The sequence below is a fragment of the Cygnus olor genome, chromosome 5 (genome assembly GCF_009769625.2).
Source record: "Cygnus olor isolate bCygOlo1 chromosome 5, bCygOlo1.pri.v2, whole genome shotgun sequence".
Classification (NCBI taxonomy): domain Eukaryota; kingdom Metazoa; phylum Chordata; class Aves; order Anseriformes; family Anatidae; genus Cygnus; species Cygnus olor.
The window spans coordinates 60139323-60161118 of NC_049173.1; the positions used below are offsets into that span (position 1 = coordinate 60139323).

General features: G+C 38.4%; 1 protein-coding gene and 1 long non-coding RNA gene across 4 annotated transcripts in view; one reads left to right on the forward strand and one right to left on the reverse strand.

Annotated features, from left to right (window-relative positions):
* SPON1 (spondin 1) overlaps positions 1–21796 on the forward strand; it is a 350491-nt gene that overhangs the window by 305125 nt on the left and 23570 nt on the right. For all 3 annotated transcript variants that reach the window (XM_040559905.1, XM_040559906.1, XM_040559904.1), the window contains one exon: positions 16900–16964. In XM_040559905.1, the coding sequence (XP_040415839.1) occupies positions 16900–16964 (65 nt within the window). The remainder of the gene's footprint in view (positions 1–16899; positions 16965–21796) is intronic.
* LOC121071566 overlaps positions 1–21796 on the reverse strand; it is a 299785-nt gene that overhangs the window by 8323 nt on the left and 269666 nt on the right. Inside the window, exons 7-8 of the long non-coding RNA XR_005820694.1 lie at positions 1860–1901; positions 5–1181 (exon numbers count right to left, since the gene is read on the reverse strand). This is a non-coding gene — a long non-coding RNA (uncharacterized LOC121071566). The remainder of the gene's footprint in view (positions 1–4; positions 1182–1859; positions 1902–21796) is intronic.

Genomic DNA, 21796 nt, shown 5'->3' on the forward strand with positions numbered 1-21796 from the left:
ATACGTTTCCAAATGGATATAACAGACTGTTCCAAGTGATTCGTATCAGATGTCTCTTCTGGGAATTTCAATGTCTTCTGCAAGATCTGGAAGTTAAAGATAAAGCAGTAGACTTCTCTATCTTTGGCAGAAGCTGACAGCAGCTCCCACTTCAACTGGATCTGCAGTTGCAAGGCAGCAGATTGTTAGGTCTTTTTCTCAATTCTTCACCAGCACAGCCCTTTCAGACTCATGGAAACCCTTAGGAATGTGTTTCTCCTTGAGATAAACAGATCTACAATCTGCTTCCCATTTAAATATGTCTGAGAAGGTGTTAGTAGTAACCTTAACACTTCTCTGAATCTTTTTTCCGTCTTCTATTTTTCTCCAAATGAATCAAAGCAAAATAGTTTTAGAAACTGCTTAGAATATCCAGAAAGACCTGTAACATCCTTACAGTTCAAGAATCTATAAGATTTCTCTTAACCATCATGATTGCAAATAAAACTACATTTCATGCATCTAGCCAGGTGGTCTTTGAATACACTGGGAATACATGAATGACAATCATATAGGATCTGCAAATTCTGGCCGTCTGAAGACCTGGAAGCTGCAAACAGGCCGAATCGCTAAACACATCCATTTTTATTTATTAAGCTTAGAGACAAAAATACTCCAGGTACTTTTCAAACATAGAGACAGATCCTGTCTTTGACTTTCTGTGATTGCTAACAAAATTCCATGATATTTTGTTGGTGAGTGTCTCACTTCACAGGACCAGGTACTATGGTGCTCGGAATAAATCCATATGACTGGAATTCCGTGTTCACTGATATCCACACAAGGCTCTGTTTTCAACTTCAATATGTGTTATGGCATAAGAAGTGTTGCACGTGGACATGAAAACTTGACAAATGTTCTTTTTTTGTTATGTTTTTTCCCCCAGAATGTTAATGAAATAGAATGTCAGATTGTGATGTTTAAATTTATTTTCTTGATGATTTGCTTCAGGTAATTCATTCATAAGTCATTTCTTTACCCTAGAGATTTTTGGACACATCAGAGCTAATGTTGTGGTAAAGATAATGGCAAGCAGTCATATGTAGAGGGTATAGATTCTGAAATATTGGTACTGTGCATTCATGAAGCCTTCTGTGGGCTGCAGAATGATGGAGCTTCTAAATAAATCTTCTCTTCTTTGCCTAGGTAAGCAAACAGATGAAAAAACAAAACACACAGAGCTAATGAATACTGTAGGAGCTCCCAGCTCTAATACCAACAAAAGACCACAGCAGGAACAAATGCTGAACCTCTTGCTTTTAATAACAAATGTTACATTCTATCCTCAGAAATGCTTGTAAGGCTTTTGGTAGATAAATATTTGTATCTGAATGGAAGAGTTTAGTTCCAAAATTGAACTGACTACAAGTTTATCTTTTTTCTACTTTCACTCTACAGTTGAAGAACGGAAGTGTGCCCTTTGAAAGGCTCAAAAAGCCTTTAAAACCAGATTGTGGCTGTTCTGAGTGTGCCTACAGGGAGAGTAGGAGGGCACCTACAGTTTGAGTATCTTCAGAAGAGGAAGGAGATGACTGTTATGTCTGGTTAATGGGTGAAGAGAGGCATTTGTTGGTAATGCTTCTCTTGGGGTGGTCTCGCAGGTTTTACTGCTTCAGTTTCTTCTTGGACCTACTCCTTCAAAGTTCAGAGGTGCAGGAGGGCAAGGGTTGCAAACTGCTCCTGGAGAATGATCTTGGCCAAGTATTACATATTTTTCAGCAAACACACACATTTCTACTATTGGATAAACAAGACCCAGACTCAGAGTAGTGTTAAGGCCCCCATGACAACAATTTGTTTCTATTTGTTCATTAGCCTACCTTCCTTTTCCACCCTCCTTTCTGTTCTTGTGAAGATGATTGCTTCAAGGAACAGAAAATACCCTTCAGAAAGGTAAAGGTAACTAGAAAAAAATAGAAAAAAAATTGCACCTCACTATGATGTTAGCCTTGCACTGCAAGGCACTGTTGTTTTTTTGGCAAACACCAAATCAGAAGGAATTCTGAGCCACAGTTATTATTTTGGCTACTTTTCAATACTGTATATCCTATACAAAAAAAATGTTACAATAATTTAGAATTTCCTGTGCTTCACTTAGCCAGATAAATACTGGACAGAAATGAAGAATTACTTGATCTGAAACCAGTGGAAATATTTATCATTTGTAGTTGTAATGTTTCAGTGTAATGACAACGCGTCAAATATTTTATAAGATTAAATAAATATTTTTAGTATCTGATGCTTCATGCACGTGTCAGAGAAACAACATACACGGCATTCCCAGGACATTTTTATTAGGAAATATTGGTTAAAATCAGCTTAGCAGAACATGGATAAACTTGTTGTACCTTCCAGAGTCATAAATGTTTTCTTGCTTCGCATTTCCATTCCAAAGAGTACGTTTCTGCAACAGATTGTGATGTTTTTGTTTTTACTGAATGTAATTTCTCCCTGGAGAAATACTAACTAGCTTACCTATACACTCAGTATTACCCCAGATACAGCATACATGTGTTACTGCAGACAAGAAATTACATACACGTATCAGAAGTGAAAAATGGACCTTCTACTAAGAGCAAATCTCTTGTCTTTAATTTTGATGAGCATTGGATTCAGAATTTGTCTCTGCAGCTGAAACAGAAAACCTGTAATACAGTCTCCTGGGCTTTTGGAAGAGAGACAGAAATAACCTTATCTTTGCACTGCCCCTGCTGGTCTTTTTAGCAGGAATCTCCCAAGAATGCTGAGCTAGAACATACTTCAACTAAATGACACCCTTAATCATCATGCTAGAATGTGAAAGATTTGGGAAGTGTAATGATATTTTCATCAGAATGTTATTGTAGGAAATTCTTCTGGTAAGGAATTGTGAATTAATGCATTTTCCTTGCTCAGATGCTGAGGTTTCATTTCTTTGAGTACTGCCTTTAAAAGAGCCATTAAGAAAACAATGGGACCACTCATCTAAAATAAAATAATGTAATTAAAAAGTAAATCACCGCTGACACCAAAGTGTATTTAAAAGTAGCTGCAGTCAATAAGATGGTTGGATTTTAGTGCACAAAAATGAAAGGCATGCAACCACATGGGACCAATAATGCTGGGTGATTTATTGTAGTGGAAAAGTGCAGAACAAATCAGTAGAAACATGCACCTGAAAGAAAGAAAAGAAGAAAGAAAAAAGAAACCATGAATGTTTAAGGCTTTTTGTAAGTTCCTGAAGTTCTGTAGGAAGTACTGATTCAGAGACCAGGGTTTGAGAAAGGCTGGTATAATTAGGATTGTACTTCTGATCAGGAAGAGAGAGGTACTCAGGAACAGTTTGGAAATGCCTGTATCTTGGAAGGACACAAAGAAATGTATGTATAACAGGTGTAAAGAAAAAAACTCTTAATTACTTCAATAGTCCAGTCACATCTTATAGTGTTAAATTCAGATTCACCTGTCTATGCTTACAGTCAGTGGTGCCTTCCTTCAAAAACAGTAATAATCTTTGTATAGTTCAGTTATTTGAGAACTAAACTAATTACTAATTAGGTTGGATATTAGGAAGAACTTCTTTACCGAAAGGATTGTTAGGCATTGGAATGGGCTGCCCAGGGAAGTGGTTGAGTCGCCATCCCTGGAGGTCTTTAAAGACGTTTAGCTGTAGAGCTTAGTGATATGGTGTAGTGGAGGACTTGTTAGTGTTAGGACAGAGGTTGGACTAGGTGATCTTGGAGGTCTCTTCCAACCTAGATGATTCTGTGATTCTAATTCTGTGATATATAAACTGCTGTTACTCGTGAACAATTAGATCTGCACTTGCAAATATTCTTGTCTGTTGTATAAAGCAGCTCTGACTCAGAAAATGAAAAATTGGTAAGGTGTAATCACATTAGCAACTGGGATCTTTTCAGATCTTTGAAATAGTCTGTGTGTGAAGAAGAGGTTTGTTTTCATCTACGAAATGATCAGATTGATTTGCAGACAGTGAAGCTGGTTGGTTAAAAGCATTGAACTTGGGCTCAGTAGTACTGGGTTTTGTTCTCAGAATTTTCACACATGCTTGCTTCACAGGAGAAAAGTTTACAGGAAGAGAGAATGCTCAAAATTTAAGGTAATTCTAAAGTTCAAACATTAAATGTGTTTAATTAATTATCTAGCTGGGGGAGTGGAGGGTGGGAAGAAATGTGAAACAGCAGGAACAGTGCATAAGCAGAGAGTACTGGATCTTAGTTCCCGGGCTCTGAAAGTAATTGTAGGTTTTCCTGATAAGCAGAATGTATCTTATGGAACATTGGATTTCGCTGTTTCTTGACTGTGTGATTTCCTTATAGTGCATAATACCTTTTTTAATATTATTATTTCATTTCATCTATCTAGTTCCTGTGGAATGTTATGACTTGTGTTGGGGTTTTGGCACAGCAAGTAGCTCCACACGAAGTCTGTTGGTGCGCAGAAAGCTTGGTTTTGACATTACAATTGTCAAGATTGGATGGAGTGGCAAAAGGTCATTTGCTTTCAAACTAGGGGAGAAAAGGATGAGGCCAAAAAAGTAGTTTGAGAGAATGTCTTTTGAGGGGTGATTTTTTTTTTCCAAGCAAAGATTATAATGAAATAATTCCAGAATAGGATGACATAAAACAATCTGCTTGCTTTCTAGGTAGTATTGGGGGAAATTAAGTGTTCAAAATTCTCATATATCTTCCTTAGGTAAGTGCCCTCATTTAGAAGTCCGTTCGAGCAAGGCACAAAGTAGAAAGACACATTTGTTCTTCAGGTCAAGGTGAATGCCAGCTAAGGGCCTGGCTCTTAGCATGCCTTTTAGATATGTTTTGCATTGGTCTTGGTTTTGTGAAAGGTATGTTTTGAGCTGGAGGTTGTTCTTATCTTTACTTGGTTACTTGGTTAATATAATATTAATGTAGTTAATGTATTTCACAGACAGCTCGATCATGGTTGCTGGGTTAATTAATGTCTTAATCACAAATTCAAATTGATGGTCCCATATGTAGATGGTGGTATAAATCTATGTAGTTACACTGAGTTTTCAAAAGGTGGATTGTCAAGTCATTTGGTTTTGTAGAGAAAGCTTGGTGCCCCTGCCTATGCTTGTGGAATAACAGCTATCACTTCTTGAGACTTACAGATAACTCCAGTGGTGTTATGGTCGTTGGTCTTATTCTTGCAAGGCATGTTGTCACATCACCATGGTGCTGGAAGTTGATGAACGTGCTTAGAAAAAAACCTTCCAAATTGTAGATGGTTTATTTGGTTTGCTAACTTTGCCTTAGTTTGTGTCTGTATGATGGTGCAAATGACTTACAGGAGAGCTCTAGAACTTTATTGGTAAAAGTATTTTTAACCAATAATGAGGCAAAGTGCCATGAAAATACAAAGTGCTATTAATTGGCTCATCAGACTTCATAGAGAATGCCACAGTAATTACATATTTAACAGTCTTCCTGTAGTTAGTCTGGAGCAAAAACTCGGCCACTTCCATCGGTCTGTTTCAATGTACAATTGAAGTGTCAGGAGAGGACAGGATGAAACCACACTGTGTGTTTTGTGTGCTTTTGCATCAGAAATCATTCATCCTGACGAGGCAAAGGACAACGTATCTTTAAAGTTACTCCACTGAACAGTCTAAGCATTGGCTTCAAAATGAGGCGCATGGCATTAACCATGCCTTGCTGCTCTGATTATTAACCCCTTTGGCTGCTTGCCTTGCAATAATAGAGCAATTCTAATTTTTTTAGAGATTAGTAAAAAGAAAATAATTTTACTTTAAGGGTTAGGAAACAGTTTTAGTAAGATAGCTTAACACCTGGAATTAGGACTTCAGTGGGGACCAGTGTGGTCTGCTATTTTTGTACAAATAAAGGAGAATAATGTCTGTGTCAGTGTTCTGGTGTAAGTCCCCCAGTATGTCTGCGAGGAGAGGGGACTTGAGGGAGAGAAAAGAAAGATGAAAAATAAATATCTGTATACATTATCCCTGACTTAAAAAAGCTGAGCAAAATTCTAATACTTTTAAATTCTGATTGCAGAGGTACTAGAAAAGAGTTTATTAGATGCATCAAGAAATCCAAATTAGGTGATCTTAACAGTAATATGAGTTTTACTACTATAATGCGAAGTATGTCTTTTTGGCTCTAAACATGTCATAGAATATTCAAAACACCTGTTTCGTGGCATAATAATGCATCGTGTCATTTCATGGTAACATGACTAACAACAGCTAAACTCTAAAATTTAAACCTAACTTCAACATGTAAGCCTTAGAGATAATCACATAAATAGGTCAGTGTATGTATCATTTCAAAACAACCATAGGAAATAGCAAGGGATACACGTCACGATAAACATGTTTAGCAGCATGCGTAGGTACAGAGCTTTAAGGTGTGTCCTTGCCAGTTGGGGCTCTTTTACAAGTTAAAAAAAAAAAAATTCATTTATCCTGACCTCAACTGCAGTGATTGTCTCTAACTGATCTTATTTTTAGAATGAATATTGTGGTGAGTGAGTACAGTGCAATATGGTGAATGCCTTTTTTATAGGGTAAACTTCTGTTTATATTACTTAATTTTGAATTATTCTGATCATAAAGCAACTGTATGAACACTTCAGCAATTTCATGTCCTAGGGATATTTCAGAGTACTTTAGAGACTTTCATTAAGACAGACTTACTTTTTCGTGTCTGGCTTATTACACAGACAACTTTACCCAGTTATCTCTGATTGGTTACTATAGGATGACATACAGCATTGTGGCTACAGGATTTAATTCTTGCCTCTCTGTTCTGTCTTTGCTGTTCTGAGTAAGCAACTAGAAACCAAAACAGTACGTTCTGCAGTGGAATGGCAAGCTCTTCCCTGGCGTGCTTATGACATCAATTGGAGATGTCACTCTAATAGCAGCTCCTGCTGTTTTTAAAGCTGTTAGTCTTATATAATTCCTCTTCTAATATTAATTCTGTTCAATGACACATGTAAACTACAGCTATATTAACTGATCCAAAGATACCTGAAGCAACACGAATACTCTTCAAGCGACTAGTAGCGTGGGCACCAGCTAGGGAGGTAACCTTCATCTGACCTCCTACACTGTTCTGAGGGAACAGTTAGGGCTTAATAACTTTCAAAAACAACAAGAAAAACCCACCACTAACAAACATAATAGCATTGCCCAACTCTCCAGCTGCTAGAGTTAGAGAGGCTTACTGTCAGAGCAGGGAGCCAAGGCTACCTAGTGCAAGCCCCTAAAATTTCTAAGAAATAGTAAGGAAACTTTCCTGGGTCATTCCGAGTTCCTGGATTTGTCTCCACATAACACAGAATCAGAGACTGGTTTGGGTTGGAAGGGACCTTAAAGCCCATCCAGTCCCAACCCCCTGTTGTGGGCAGAGACCCCTCCCAGCAGCCCAGGCCCAGAGCCCCATCCCAGCCTTGAACACCTCCAGGGTTAAGGCATCCACAGCTTCTCTGGGCAACCTGTTCCAGGGCCTCACCACTCTCTGCCTAAACAAGGCCCCTCTGAATGTATAAAAATCCGTACTGGGAAAAAGGACAGGAGGATTATTTGTCTGAGAAAAACAAAAGCAATCCACTCCCCTAAAAGATAATCCTGCCCTCAGGAAAAATAGCACCGACTGTCTCCATCTTGATCTAGCTGTCCTAACTTAAAGGAGTGCAGAAGCAAAATGATGCGAAATTAAAGGATGCGGAAAGAATCAGGGTTATCCGACTGGAGCTGCTGTTCGTGGAGGACTACATGAGTCACAGAGGGCAGACTGCTGTCTGCTTTTCAAAGGGAGGTGAGGTGCAAGGAAGTGGGGTGGAAAAAGCATCCCCTGACTAGAAAAATGGCAACATCTCCACTCCATCGGGAAAGCTCTAACATTCCTCTTAAAATCCTGCTCCTGTAAGTCTGGTCGGATGGTTTTGTCCAAAATCTGAAAGAAGTGTGTTTTGGCTATTAAATTCTGGGACAGGTTACTGTCAGAGCATAAACCGTGAGACTACACAGTGCCAGAGAAATGGTCCACAGGGGCAGAAACCTGTTTGGCACGGCAGGGACTGAATGGCGGGGGGTGGGGTGGGGGGGGTGAGAGAGATGTGAAGCTGCTTTCTCTAAAAGAATTCTTCTTTTACAGGTTATAGAAAACATAACTCATGATAGGCTCCTTAATTCCTTAATATGATTAAAGGCTGGATTTTGTGTTGTTTTTTTTTTGAGGTGGTGGCAGGGGCAAGGAATGGTAAACAGTGGCTTAGACATGGCATCCTTAATCAAGGGAAAGTAAGCTGCTGGACAGCAGTTAAAATACATTTAAAATATTTATATTGTACATTCTGAATGAAAACAAACAAACAAAAAAAAGATTGGTTTGTGAAAAGTGTTATCAAGGGTCAGGAAAGCTCACCTCCAGGGCTAACTTTCTGGTCTTATTTAAAATCACTTGCTCTTATCTGAATAATTATTCCTGTTACATTCAAGCTACGACATTTCACTAATGCCTGAGAGAAGCAACAGGATGAATAATTGTAATACCTGGAGTCTCACTGCCAGTATTTACCAGCATTGTTCTCAGGCCCTGTTCTCTGGGCTGTTTCTCAGAGCAGACACAGTCTTCTACTGAGGTTTCCTGCTGATATTTAAGCAAGTGAAACTCACTTATTCATGGCATGCCCAAGAACCTGTCTCCATACTTTCATCCATGACTGTTTTGAAACTATTTGAAGGAATCTGAGCAAAAAATGCTGTAGTTACCTGAATGTGAATCTGGTGAGTGAATGTAATCCTTTAAAACACTTATATCTGTATCTCCTGTGAAGGCAGTTTCAGCTGTACTGCTTGCGGACTGCCATTCAGTTGCATACATCTGCTTTATTGTATGTAGAATGCCTCGGTGTGATGGACTGCTCCTTAGTGTTTTTCTCCCCTCATTTCTTTTCCAGTGTGTTCACCATTTCCAGATCATGTGTGAGTTTAAGATAACAGTAGCTTTACAGCACTTACATAGTTTTAAGGGATGGTTTAATCTAAAGTATTGATCAAAGTGGGAAAGTTGAGACAGAAGGAGGACAAATGGATATTTATTAGATAAACCTGTTAAGCACAGGGTGGGAATTACCGTGCTTATGGGCAGCTTCAAAACCTAGTTTAATCCCCTACTTTAAAAAGTTGCCATTCCTAAGTGTAGTAGAAAGGTCTTCCCTTGCTTTTGGCAAAGGTAGTTTAGGATCCCAAAATGTTTTTGTAGTCCTAAAGACAGCAGAGTATTCTACGTGAGTGAAGAAAAATGTGCAATACAAATCAACTCACAACCAAGAAGTGGATCACAAGGGAGACCCTTTTCCTACAAAATCTGCTCAGCCACAGCAAATGAGGGTTCCAATCTTTAGCACATACCTAGGGCTCATTAAGACATGCTGCTAAGCTTTATACTGTGGAAAAATGAATTATTGCTTTATTAGGACACCCTAGATTATGTAACCACACCTTAATGGAAACAAAATAGAGCATATGATTTTCACTGTTGCCATTAGCAACAGTTCTGTTGTTAATTTCAACCTACATTCCCCTCCTGAAACAGCCACGTAATTGAAGGAAAACCATGTGGGACAGGTAGTGCAGAAAATTTGTTAGTGCAAAGTGAATCAGGGCTTTGGGGATATATACTAAGGGTAACAATGAACATACTTCTTTCTGCATTCCATCTTAGTAATTTTTAACAAAATCGGGAATTTTAATTCCTATAATTCCTCTATAAAAGCCGTTATTAAAAGTGCATTGTCAAAAGTGTATAGTCACCATACTGAAATTATAGCTCTAACATATTATCATAATTTCTGAAAAATACAGAGAATACCTGCGTTTTAGGGAAAATGTCAGCCTGATTATCTGTCAGACAGGTTTTTCCCTGTAGAAGTAGGTGCAAAATTGCTAAGTAGCCAATTCAGGAAAGCTTTCCTTGCATCACAGCAATTCAGCAGGGACTATCTGAAGCGCTGGTTTACTTGTGTTCCTGAGACTGGACCTATTTGGATAGAAATGGATATTTCTAGAGGGAAAACTCGAATCTGTATGTACCATGATCAAATAGTGAATCCAATTCAGTCGTATTTATTATAAATGTTGTGTTTTTATAAATATAAATATATATATAAATATATAAAATAAATATATAAATATATATATTTATATAAATTATATTTAATATAAATTAAATTTATAAAACCTATGTGAGGTTTTCTCAGCTGCCACTGGCTGCTGGAGGATTCACAAAATCACTGTCACATAAACAGAGAATTCAGAGAAAAACGAGCAAACACAGTCCTGGTATAATTCCACTGCCTGAAATGGATTTTTGCTGTTGTTTAAAGTAACCCCAGGTCTGTGCTAATGGGTTTAAGTATAATCTGCCTGAATGTAAGTATATCATACAATTACACAGAATTTAGTTACCATCAAATGGTAGTGGTAAGTCTTTTTCTTTAGTTATGTTTCGTTTTGTTTTTTCTTCTTTTAGATAAAGTAATTTGTGACTAAAAGCTTAACCTTTCCATGGAATCATAGAATCGCAGGCTTGGGTGGGAAGGGACCCATTTAAAGATCATCCAGTTCCACCCTCCCTGCCACGGGCAGGGACACCTCCCACTAGACCAGGTTACCCAAAGCCTCATCCAACCTGGGATTTTCAAAAGGGATCTTCTTTTTTTATTTTTTTTTTCTGAACTGGAAAAAAAAATCTGCAGGTTCTTTCATCAAAACACCTCTGCATGTTAAGAAGAACAGCATCTCAGCACTGAGGCTTAGGCAACTGCAGCAGCCTCCTTGGCTGCACCCACAGGAAAATAGAGGTGTTGCATGATGCATTAGCAGCTCATGATAAGAGCCTCATAAGTATGGTTATGTAGTGACCGTGCTAACAGCTATGGGAAACTTCTGACACACTCAACATAAGAAAGAAATACGCGGAAACCTGGGTAGACTCAAACCAAGCTGACTGCTTATATGATAAATAAAACACGTCCATTCAGAGTGCATTACAGGAGATCACATTCACAGTTACTATAAAGCAAATGTGCCTGTTAAGTATATTTACATGAAGATGAACTCCAGAGCAAATAAATCTGTATGTAGATGCTTTTATCCCAGAAATATTTATTACCACAGAACAGACAACTACTTCCTGTCTTAAAAAAAAGTTTTTACAAGTTTCAATTGTGCGCCTGCATCAGTGTCCCCTTTTTAATTCAAATACAGCTGTAAAACAAGGAGACAAGATGTATACAGATCTTATCAATCAGGAGAAAATATGCCATATTTCGGTTATTATCCGTGGAAGTCCATAATATGTTGAACTATCTGTTTTGTGTTAGTTTATGCTTCAAAGACAAGATGCTTCTTTATTTTTTTCTCAACCTAGATAGAAACTGTGTATTTGTATTAGGGTGAAATAGTACTTTGATTCCCCACAGGAAACATGCTGTGCGGTATAGCTTTTCCTTCTCACCTTATCTCTTTCTCTTTCAATTACAAATTATTTTTTGAGAGAAAGGATGATCATGCAGTTGAGATGCTATCTTAAAACTCAGATATCTGGTTTATTTCCAGAAGGCATTCAATTCATCATCACTGAATTGAGGATAATGTTGCTATTTCTTCTTTCCTTAGGTTCTTGTGAAAATAAGTCCACTGTAGATAGAAAGGCACTGAGATATTATGAAGATGGGTATTGTGGAAAGAATTAAACGTTCTCTGTTCTAAAACAATCAAATGAATGCCAAGCAGTGGCAATGTGAAATGAGTGAAATTAAGCTCTGGCTCAAAACAGGTGTTTTTTCATTCTCACAGTTCATTGAATCTGACTGATTTTGATGTCAGATAGTACACCATCATTTGTTTAGCTGAACTGAATCCAATCATTATTATGAAGTGATAAGTGGTCTGCACAGTAACATTTTATAATGTTATTCAGTATGCATAAAATGAAAATAGTAATAAAAATTACTCAAAAAATAACTTCCAGTACAGAAAATCGACTAATCACATCACTTACCAAAAAGCAGCAGGAGCACATGAGAGAGTATGCATGGTTTTCCAGATCCTTCTAATCACTTTTATTCCAAAGGTGTTCAGATGATGCTTAAAATTTTCCTGAAAGCTTTCATTACATTTTAATGGATGTTGTTGTTTTAACAAGTTGCTTTTATTCCCTTGGTTCGGGAAGACCTCATATCAAACTCTTATGCTGCTTTTTTGGGCTACATCCCACTTGCTGTTCTTGAAGATGAAATCTTCAAGATTTTATGCACAGCTGAACAATCCAGCTTGTCAGTGCTTTCATACTATGGGGTTCTATCTGGCGCCATTTAATGACTTTATTATTCATGCATCTTCAGTTTGGCATTGCAGGAACAAATGGATATGAAGTAAACGATTAATTTCTACCAACTTCAGAATATCGGTAAGGTGTCTGTACTAGAATGATGCTACCAACTTTTCAAAATCACACTATTAGGACTTTTTGGAGGACAGTACTTTAACAGGGAACAATTATTGAGTCAATCAATTACCCACCCCAGCTCAAAGCACAAAAATAGAAAGGGGATTTGGAGGGAAGGGTAACTCTTAGCTATTTTAGCATGCTTTAACAGAGGCTGCAATCCAAAAACCATTGAAGTCATTTTAGAGACTACTTTGGCTCCACTGGACTTCTAAGCGAGCTCTAAACATGTAGAGAAGGGTCTGATACACCTGGAAAATGAAATTATATAACTGAAATAATAACTGGAGTTGAAGACGAGGCTCCAGTGGGCACTACAGAGACTTTTTACAATCTTTTTAAGTCGTTATGCCTAACTGCACTTTTGAAAGGGATTTACCAGGAAGGTTCCCAAGAGGTAATACTAACTTAATTACTAAATCGTGACTTCCTACTCAGAGGAGTGGCAGAGATGCTGTATCAACAGCAGCACATGCTCACAGCAAGCAGAGACGTGGAAGCTGCTGCAAGCAAGCTGGTGGGGAGCCAGGCTCGGCAAATACTCAAGTATCTGCTTTGTGATTTGTACGCAAGAAGGAAAGCCTTATAAATGGGAAGGGGAAAGAGAGTAGCAACTTTTCTCCTTTCTATCTCTAACAACTGACAGGTAGTCCCAGATTCATTCCTTGACAACTTCCACATGCATAGAAGCGTACCTTGGGCTTGACAGTTTTCTTCTTTTTTGTTGCTGTTGGAAGAGATGTGTATAAGGCTTTACCAGAATAATTTTCAGGAGAACCACACAAAAGTGTTCTTTCCTTTAACTTCTTCTGACATTGTTACATTTTGACACTCCATCATTTTGCAGATGATCTGGTTTTCTGTTTCAAAATCTAACAGTTTCACTACTCGGGAATCATAGCTTCCCAGCCAAATACTTAAATGATGGCAAGACAACTTGGAACATAGAACAGTGAAACATCCTAGTTCTTTTGCTATGTTTTGACATGAATTTGAGTGTTTGTTTACTTCAAAAATCAAAGCAAAACTTTGGGAGTATGAGGAGGAGAGAAACATGGGTACAAACATAATACAGGAAGCCCTTAGAAAATGTTAACTAAAATTCATAAAAATTTAAATTTCTTGGTGTTTATGCTTCTTCTCTGAAGTCTGTACATTTTTGTTATAGAAGGCGATTGGGTTGTATCAACTAGGTACGTATTATTAATTTGTGTTTCACTTCAAGAATTTCGTATCCTCTCAATTCATACCACCTGCCAATAAATTATAACTGAAGAGGTTGGCCAGAAAATCCAAACACTGTGTCTTTTCTGTAGCTGCTCACAAGGCTGTGAAACTTGTGCAGCCGATAGCATCTGTTTGCCTGGGCTGTTTTAAGTTTATCATGTTCTCTTAAAAAAGAGGCCAGCTGGAGGCAGAAGAAGGTCCCTCCTTTTCTGGAGTTGCTCCCCAGGCCTGCTCCCAGCCGGTGGTGGGAGAGGTACAGGCTAGTGGCACCACAAGTGACAGGGGCAGGTGGCTCCCCAGGGCCAGCCCAGAGCCTCATGTCCAGGCCTGGAATGGGCAAGAGCCTCACGGACACGAGGCAGCGAGCAGGATTTGCTGCCCTCGGAAAGCCGCCGAGCTGCTGGGGAGCAATTTCCAATAAGGACACACTGGACAGAGCTGTGTATAAACCACCTCCTGGGGTTTTGGTCTGCTAGCCTTGCTGTTTTGATTTTTTTCTGTTTTGAAAAGGCTTGTTTTCGAGTTCTGCTGAACCAAATATGATTTTTTTGAAAGCCTTCTGCTTGTTTTTGGTGAGTCTCTGCAAAAGAAACAGGCATGTGCACATGAAAGCCATGGCCACCTCAAAACCGGTCACAGTCTATCGCAGCCTATCATCAGACAGCGTCTTGCTTTTTTAAGTATAAATTACAACAATTTTGATTTTAGGATAGGTAGAAACTCTGAACATTCATGCTAAACATACAGTAGAGACAAAATACAATATTACATCATCATCTTGATATAAATGCCTTGCTCCAGGAAAACTCCTTAATTGTGAAATATCTGCTCAGATATATCTATATGTCTATCAGCGCATGTAAGAGTAAACATACACTGGCTTTGATAACAGTGTAGCTGTTAAAGTAAAAAAAAAAAAAAGAAAGAAAAATTAGATATAATATAAATCTACATCATAGAGACAACTGTGTAATTAGAAAATCAGTCTGGAATAACAATGATTTAATTCAAGTCACAGCTAATCCTGTGTAGTTTTTAAGGAACTCTAAGTACTAGAAACGTGTGTTTTGTTTCCAGGCCCATCAGAATACTGGATTCTGCATCATTTAATTTTTGTTGCTGTTCAGAAAGTGACCATTAATTTATCTCCTGCATCTGAATTTTCATCTCCCTCAAAAATTAGGAGATGTCTGAATGTACATGCTCTGCTCCCTATTTCCTTCCTTCTGCTGATACTACTAAACTATTAATCAGCCACTCTTGGTATGCATTTTTAATTTGAATAGCAGATGTTAAAGTGTTTTCAGACATGAGTGATTTGGATGTTACTGACATGATTATTGTCTTCTATTAGATAAGCAGTATATGATTTTAATAAACATAAACATTTGTATTCATAACAGACTTTCCTTGGGATGTACGATGCACAGTTAATTATTCTGAATGCAGATGACTTCTCAAGGAAAATAAATGAAAATATGCCTGGCTAGAAAGTCTTAAAGTGTTGAAACAAGGAAAATTGAAAGCTAAGTCAAATTCTACTGACAGAGAAAGACGAGTAATGCACAAAGCCAGACTTCTAACCTCATTCATTTAATCAGTTTCCTTTTAAATTACTTTGGGGGGAAATCTGCTGCTTCCATTATGAAGGCACGAAGGCAAGAATAGGTTTGCCACAGATGAACTCGTTCTGCATCTCTCCTGCACGGCGCGTCTTGCTGTTGGGGACGGGGTTGTGCTGGGAGCTCAGCCTGCTGCTGCTCACCTGGGGCTCGCCCCGCTGAACCCTCTGCTTGCACAGCGCTGCTGCGGGCAGGTGGGCTGCTGCTGGCCAGAGTGAAATTCTCTTTATTCCAACTAGATGAGCAGTGTGGGAGTGTGATTAAAGCTTTTTGTACTTACTTGCATTTATAGAGTCAGACTTTCAGCTAGCTTTGCTCAGTGCATGTAACATAGAGTAGACTTCAGCCAAGCATCCGTATTTAGAAAAAGGAGTTTCATAAAGTGGCTTATCCATCCACTGAGACGAGGGAGAGGTTGTGTCCCATGTGTATCCCTGAGACTGAAGACCTTGTGTGTTACAGAGAGGGCCCATCAGCACTGTAATAATCTTGCTTTGGTAAAACAGGGGAAGTCAGAAAATACTGAGAGAGGTGGAAACAACCAGTGAAAATTGTTTCCTTTAAACAGAGGAGTACATGGATGGATTAGAGCTAGCCTGGGGTATCAGAACTATTGCTATCAAGCAGGAAATGGCACAATTATCACTAAATTGAAAGGCCAGCTCTGTTGGAAGTGCCAATTACTTGTAATGTATGAGGTAGGTTTCTTAGTCTAATTGGGAAATGTTTTTAAAAGACAATGGAAATCATGTGAACGAATTGTGAACTTTGTGTTCCTCTAGGCGAATTACCAGGATGGATTCCTGGGGGAGATAGGGAAGATGCTTCTAAAAAATGTGTGATAGATGTCTTCTGGGCATCAGAGCCTCATTAATGGTATCCTGCCTTTGTCCTGGGTTTATTGTATCAATATTAAGTTTAAAACTTCTGGTGCAGAAATTGCTACAGACTTTAGGAAATAATCTTTCTACAATGCTTTGCCACACTATGGCAAAGAGGTAGGTGTTGTATTTCACCCTGTAATTTTACATGAGTAAACAGAGAGCAAATAGAACATGCTATCGACAGTTTTACTTGGAGGAGATTGCAGTGCATCCACAATGGAGTCTTCAGATATGAGGATATTAAATACTACAGCATACATTCTCAAAAGTGCATTAGCTTGCCTGCGGTGGTAGCTTCTTACTGGGAAGACATGCAAAAATAACACAGTGTGTGAACTGCTATTGGTGTTTTAAGCTGACTTCTGCTCCTGCAGAAAGGAAAGAGGCGGTGCCCAAGGTCTGCCTAATTTTGCGTGCTGCTCCCATGACTTGCTTTCATGAAGGCTCCTCAGTGAACCCAAGCAGCTGAGGACATGAGATGCCCAGATAACAAAAAGGACAAAGCATATTTCTCATAATCAGAATTTGGAGGCACAGTTTGTTCTAGGGTCTCTTACTTTTTGCTGTAAATCATATAGCTTTCATTGTAAATTTGTCCCAATCACTTTATTCTTTTGTCTCTTTTCACAGAGTGATGAGGTTTTAACAGTCATCAAGGCAAAAGCACAGTGGCCTGCCTGGCAACCTCTGAATGTGTAAGTAAGTTGGGAATAATATGGCTCAGTACCCTTGTGTTCAGTGTTGGCTAACAGACTGCTTTAAACTCATTGTCTCACCCAGTCATTTGCTGTAGTAAAGAACCAATCTAAAAATATTTTGAAATATATTTTCATCTTTTTTTTTTTTTCCTTTGGTTTTGCAAACAACTGCTTTCCTCTCTAGGATCTCTTCATGTTTTACATGCATTGGTTCACTAACTGGTACAGCATAAGAAGGATCATCCCGTGGAGTTTGTGCCTTCATTGGACAAGAATGTTTATGCAATGCTTGCTCAAATAGATATTGTACCATTCTACACATGGTATTTTTAGTGTCCTGTTAACACACTGTGCCAATACAGTAAATAATGCAAAGATATAATGGGTTTTCTGTCTGAGGAAATTCCCAATCCACCAGCAAAATCTCTTAAAGGATAATTCTTTACAATTAATTTAAAATTATTTAAAATTCTGAAACGCTCTATGAGAGCATTGTCATCCTAATGGTAGTACAACCATATATATTATATCATGTGAGACATCTAAGTAGCTTCCCAGGATCCTAACTGTGGGCTCCCTGGCACTCTTCAGAAACGAGGATAAAGCTCTTCTGTCAGGATACCCTTGAGCTTATAGGTTGGTCTGTGGGGGGGGGAATGAGGTGTGGGTTAGTTCTTGCATACCTTATCTGTGCTTGGGCCGATGCTCATACTAATTATCCAGGCCCAAATGAGAGAGGCTTACAAGATGTGACTAAAGATGAGAACTCAATATAAAGGGCCCCCTCACTAGATGAGAGTCAAATTAAGTCCATGGAGAAGCAGGGCAATTACTCTACTGCAAGACTGTAAAGACTAGGTAGTCCTGTTTCCTCTGTAAAAAACATAAGAGAAGCAGCTAGACAAATATTGTGTCTAGTTTTGTTGTCTGTACTTCAGAAAGTATGTGAAAATTTGGAGGTTAGTCAGAAAAAAAGCTACCAGAAGAGAGCAGTTTTTAGAAAACATTCCCTAACATAAGAGGCTTAGAAACTCTTAAGCAGCTTAGGACTTAAGCTATTTGGTTTATTAAAAAAAGGAAAAAAAAGAAAAAAAAGGGGGGGGTTACGAGGTGATCACAGCTTACATAGTGAAAAGATTTCTGGTATCTGATGGTTCATTAATCTAGCAAAGAAAACCTATGATATCTCTCATAGCATGGAAGCTATGGTAATTTGTGACAAGGAAATTCTCACTGAAGGTATGGGGAAAGGCCAGTGTGACCAACCTTTGGAGCAACTTACCTGCACATGAGATGGATTTTCAGTCACTTGAATATGTTTTAACTGTGAGACATAGTTGTAGGCTCTGCACAGGAATTGTGAGCCAGGCTGTTTTTGGCTGGTGTTACACAGTTGGTCAATCAAATTGACAGTAATAGCATTCCTTATTTATGGCATTATTCTTCTGAAATTTTAGTATTTTCTTTTTAAAGGATATGCAGATAATGAACCCCAAGGGATTTGGTACTATTTGCCATGTTTCTAGGCATATTCTTCCACAAACGTGGATGTAAATGCTTTTGCAACATCCTCCAGATATTCTTCCAGTCACTTCTTACATTTTCTATTTGCTAATTCTTATGTTTTAGTAACACCAAAAGGAATAAATCTAGGTGTTTGTGCTTTCAAATGTTGTACAAGCATTCCCTTAACAAATATTACTTCACGTTACAGATACCGTTGGATATTTGTTTTTTATTTTGTTTTCTCATATTTTGCCATGATGTTCTTCTTTTCTATTCCATATAAAAATAGCATCTAAGCGGCAAAGGAAGACAAATTTTTCAACTGCCATTAACTTCTAGTGTTAATTTCCCTTTATGGATCATCCTTCTTGGAATTTAGATTAGAGCTGTGCAAGTATTGGATAATGACTGCTCAGGAGAAACATTTGGTCTATTATTATGCATAACACAGCCATCTTACTAATCAACAATTGACTAAAAGTCATGAATAACCTTCTTTTGCATAATCATGAGTTATATATCTAATATATAATATAATGTGATACTGGTGTCAAACAGGTGCTACAATGTGTCACAATAAGCAAAACCTAAAAACCTTTCTGAATGTGTTTTACAACAATTACAAAATGCATAATACTATTGAGCTAATTCACAGAGGCCTGAAGTACCAAAAGTTGGCAAATTCAGCCTGCTCACACTTGAGTTTTCCTCCTGATTCAGTATGCCCCTGGGGCTATCAGCTCCCCTCCCTTCTTTCCAAAACAGCAAAGGAGACAGAGCCTGTAGCAACTGCTCATTCTTACCCAGATCTGGAGCAGTTGGTGAGCCCTTCTGCTTCCACTCCAGTCACCTGTAAAAATGTGTGAGAGGGGCATCTTGGCCAGGCACCTCTCATGGATGCATCGTGGAGTTAAAGAGCTTTTCTTCTCCTCTGTCAGTGCTGGTCAATGAGGCTATAGTTCCTCAGGGCCAGTGGTACCTCATTAAGTAATGTTTCAAGCTCTCATTAGACCGAGGCCAAGAAGTGTGTAAGTCTGTGTCTAAACCTGACAGTCCTGCTGAAAGCCTTCGGTTCTTGACACCAGAGGTAAGAAGGGAAATGTAACCTGGAGCTTTTCTTCTGCTTAGGAGGAAGGAAATAGACTTCTGCATGCAGATCGAGGGGGTACAGACTGCCTCCCCAGGGAGAGGTCTTTAGTTTCAGACATGAGTTTGGATAGAAGAAATTACACCAGGTGCTGAGAAAAGTTTTCAGTGCTAAGCAGGGAAGACTACAATGATACTGAGTAATTTTCTCAAATGCTCTCTGTTAATTACTGTTAAGGCTAATACATTTGGACATCCTGTCATCCCTCAGTAAGACAGCATGGTATGGGAACTACATCCCACCATAAGCTTAGTACTTCACTGTCTCTTATCATTCCCCTCCTCAGTTCCTATATGTACTTGCTCTTTGTCACGCTTTTTTATTTGTTTTGCTTCCTGTCATTAATCTTCATTACTCTCCGTCCAGTTTCTTACCCGGGGCACCAACATGCAAAAAACTCGCTTAAACTGATGCATGCAGGAGACAATTTTGGGTAGTCTTTGTGAGCTAGTGTTAAGGCTGCCTGATGGAGAGAGCAACATTGGGAGCACGAGAGGAGTGCCATACCAAGCAATAAACCAACTTTCTGTTGCATGTGTTTGTATTATCAAGTTGTGTGTCTGAAATTCTGACTTTAAAGTACTTGCAGGGAATGCACTCTTCCTTGAGCGTAATGGTATCAGTATACAATATGCTGTCAAATGGAAGTAGATTTTCTTATCTTACTTGTATAAACAAGAGCACAGCTCACTGCTGCCTTTCTCTCAGCTGTGTTTCAGGCAGAACCAAATTTTACTTTCATACTCAGCTTCAAATCATTGGCCTTTGGCAAAGGGAAAGATAAAATACAGCAAATGCAGATGGTACAACTGGTCTCCAAATCTGCATATCTGGCAACTGCAAAATAAGCAGGCCATGCATGGCAGCAGAATTTGGTGATACAGAGCACAAGACTTTCAAAGATAGTATGCATCACACTCCACAGGAGCTAATGCCCTTAAAATTCTTGCCTGGAATCCCTTTCCAGGCAAGGAAGTGTTCCTAATACAAACATGGATCAGACATGGGATGGACATTATTTTCCGGTATGTTATATATTCCATTACTAAATGCTCAGTATCATATAAATTATTAAATACTGCTTTAGATACTCCGTCTTTCCAGGTATTTTTATATGTTAATTCTGTCTGTTCCTGATCCATGAAAAGGCACTATTGACTTGTAAAAATGAAAAATAACTATTGATTGAAAAAAGGGCTTTAGCTTTCTGACCAAAAACCTTGCAGACTAAAAAAAATGGCAAGAAAACCTCACTTCCCTGCACAAATGAGCTGCCTATTTCCATTTCTTTCCTGCCCCTTTCAGCCTTGGAGCCCCTGTTAGGAGAAAGAATGTGTTGGGAGAGAGGTCTCCATCAGTATGCTTGTAATTATTATTACGAACATCATGTGTTTTCAAATTAATTTTTCTAGTTTATTTAATTATTTTAGGCTTAATAGATCAACCTGTAAACAAAATATTTCAATGCAAATATTCAAGATATGAGATTAGCTTATATTAAAAGGTTAGGCTTTCCTGAAATATTCATCAATGTTACTTTTCATGCTCCTGTCTTATTTTTTTTCTTCTATGCGAAAGCAACACTTTTTTCCAAACTTTTTTACCTCCTCCGTCCATTGTTAGTTATAACCAATGTATATTGAAGTGATAAGTATTTTTTCTGATTATAATTTGGAACTATCTGAAGTCTAAAATATCATCTCCTCCTTCCTTATGTCTCTCCTGTTTCCATTTCAGCTCTCTGTAATGTTTGAGTGAGTGGTCATGCTCCTGTGGTTTTCTTCTTCCTCCTAACTGTTTGCAGACCTTACTCTATTTCTTTTCCATTTAAGCAGCTCTTCCCCATTTATTTGGAGATTACCTGAAAACACTTCAGTAAGCGTTCGAATGAGAAGCTAGGCAGAAAAGGAGGCGTATTCCTTTACAATTCAGATGGATAGAACAATTTAGTCCCAACAATTTGTAAGTTAGAATGCTCTTCATCCTTTACAAATTATCCCATCAATCCCCTTCCATTCCAAGTTTTACATATCCTTGGTATCTTTCCTCTGACTATGAAGAGGTTAGGGCTGTTCTTTCTGGCTTGCACAGAGAAACATCAGAAAATAAGACAGAATATACCCAAGTGTATTTTTCAGCATCGAGACAGATAAAATGACTAAGCTGGGCAATAAAG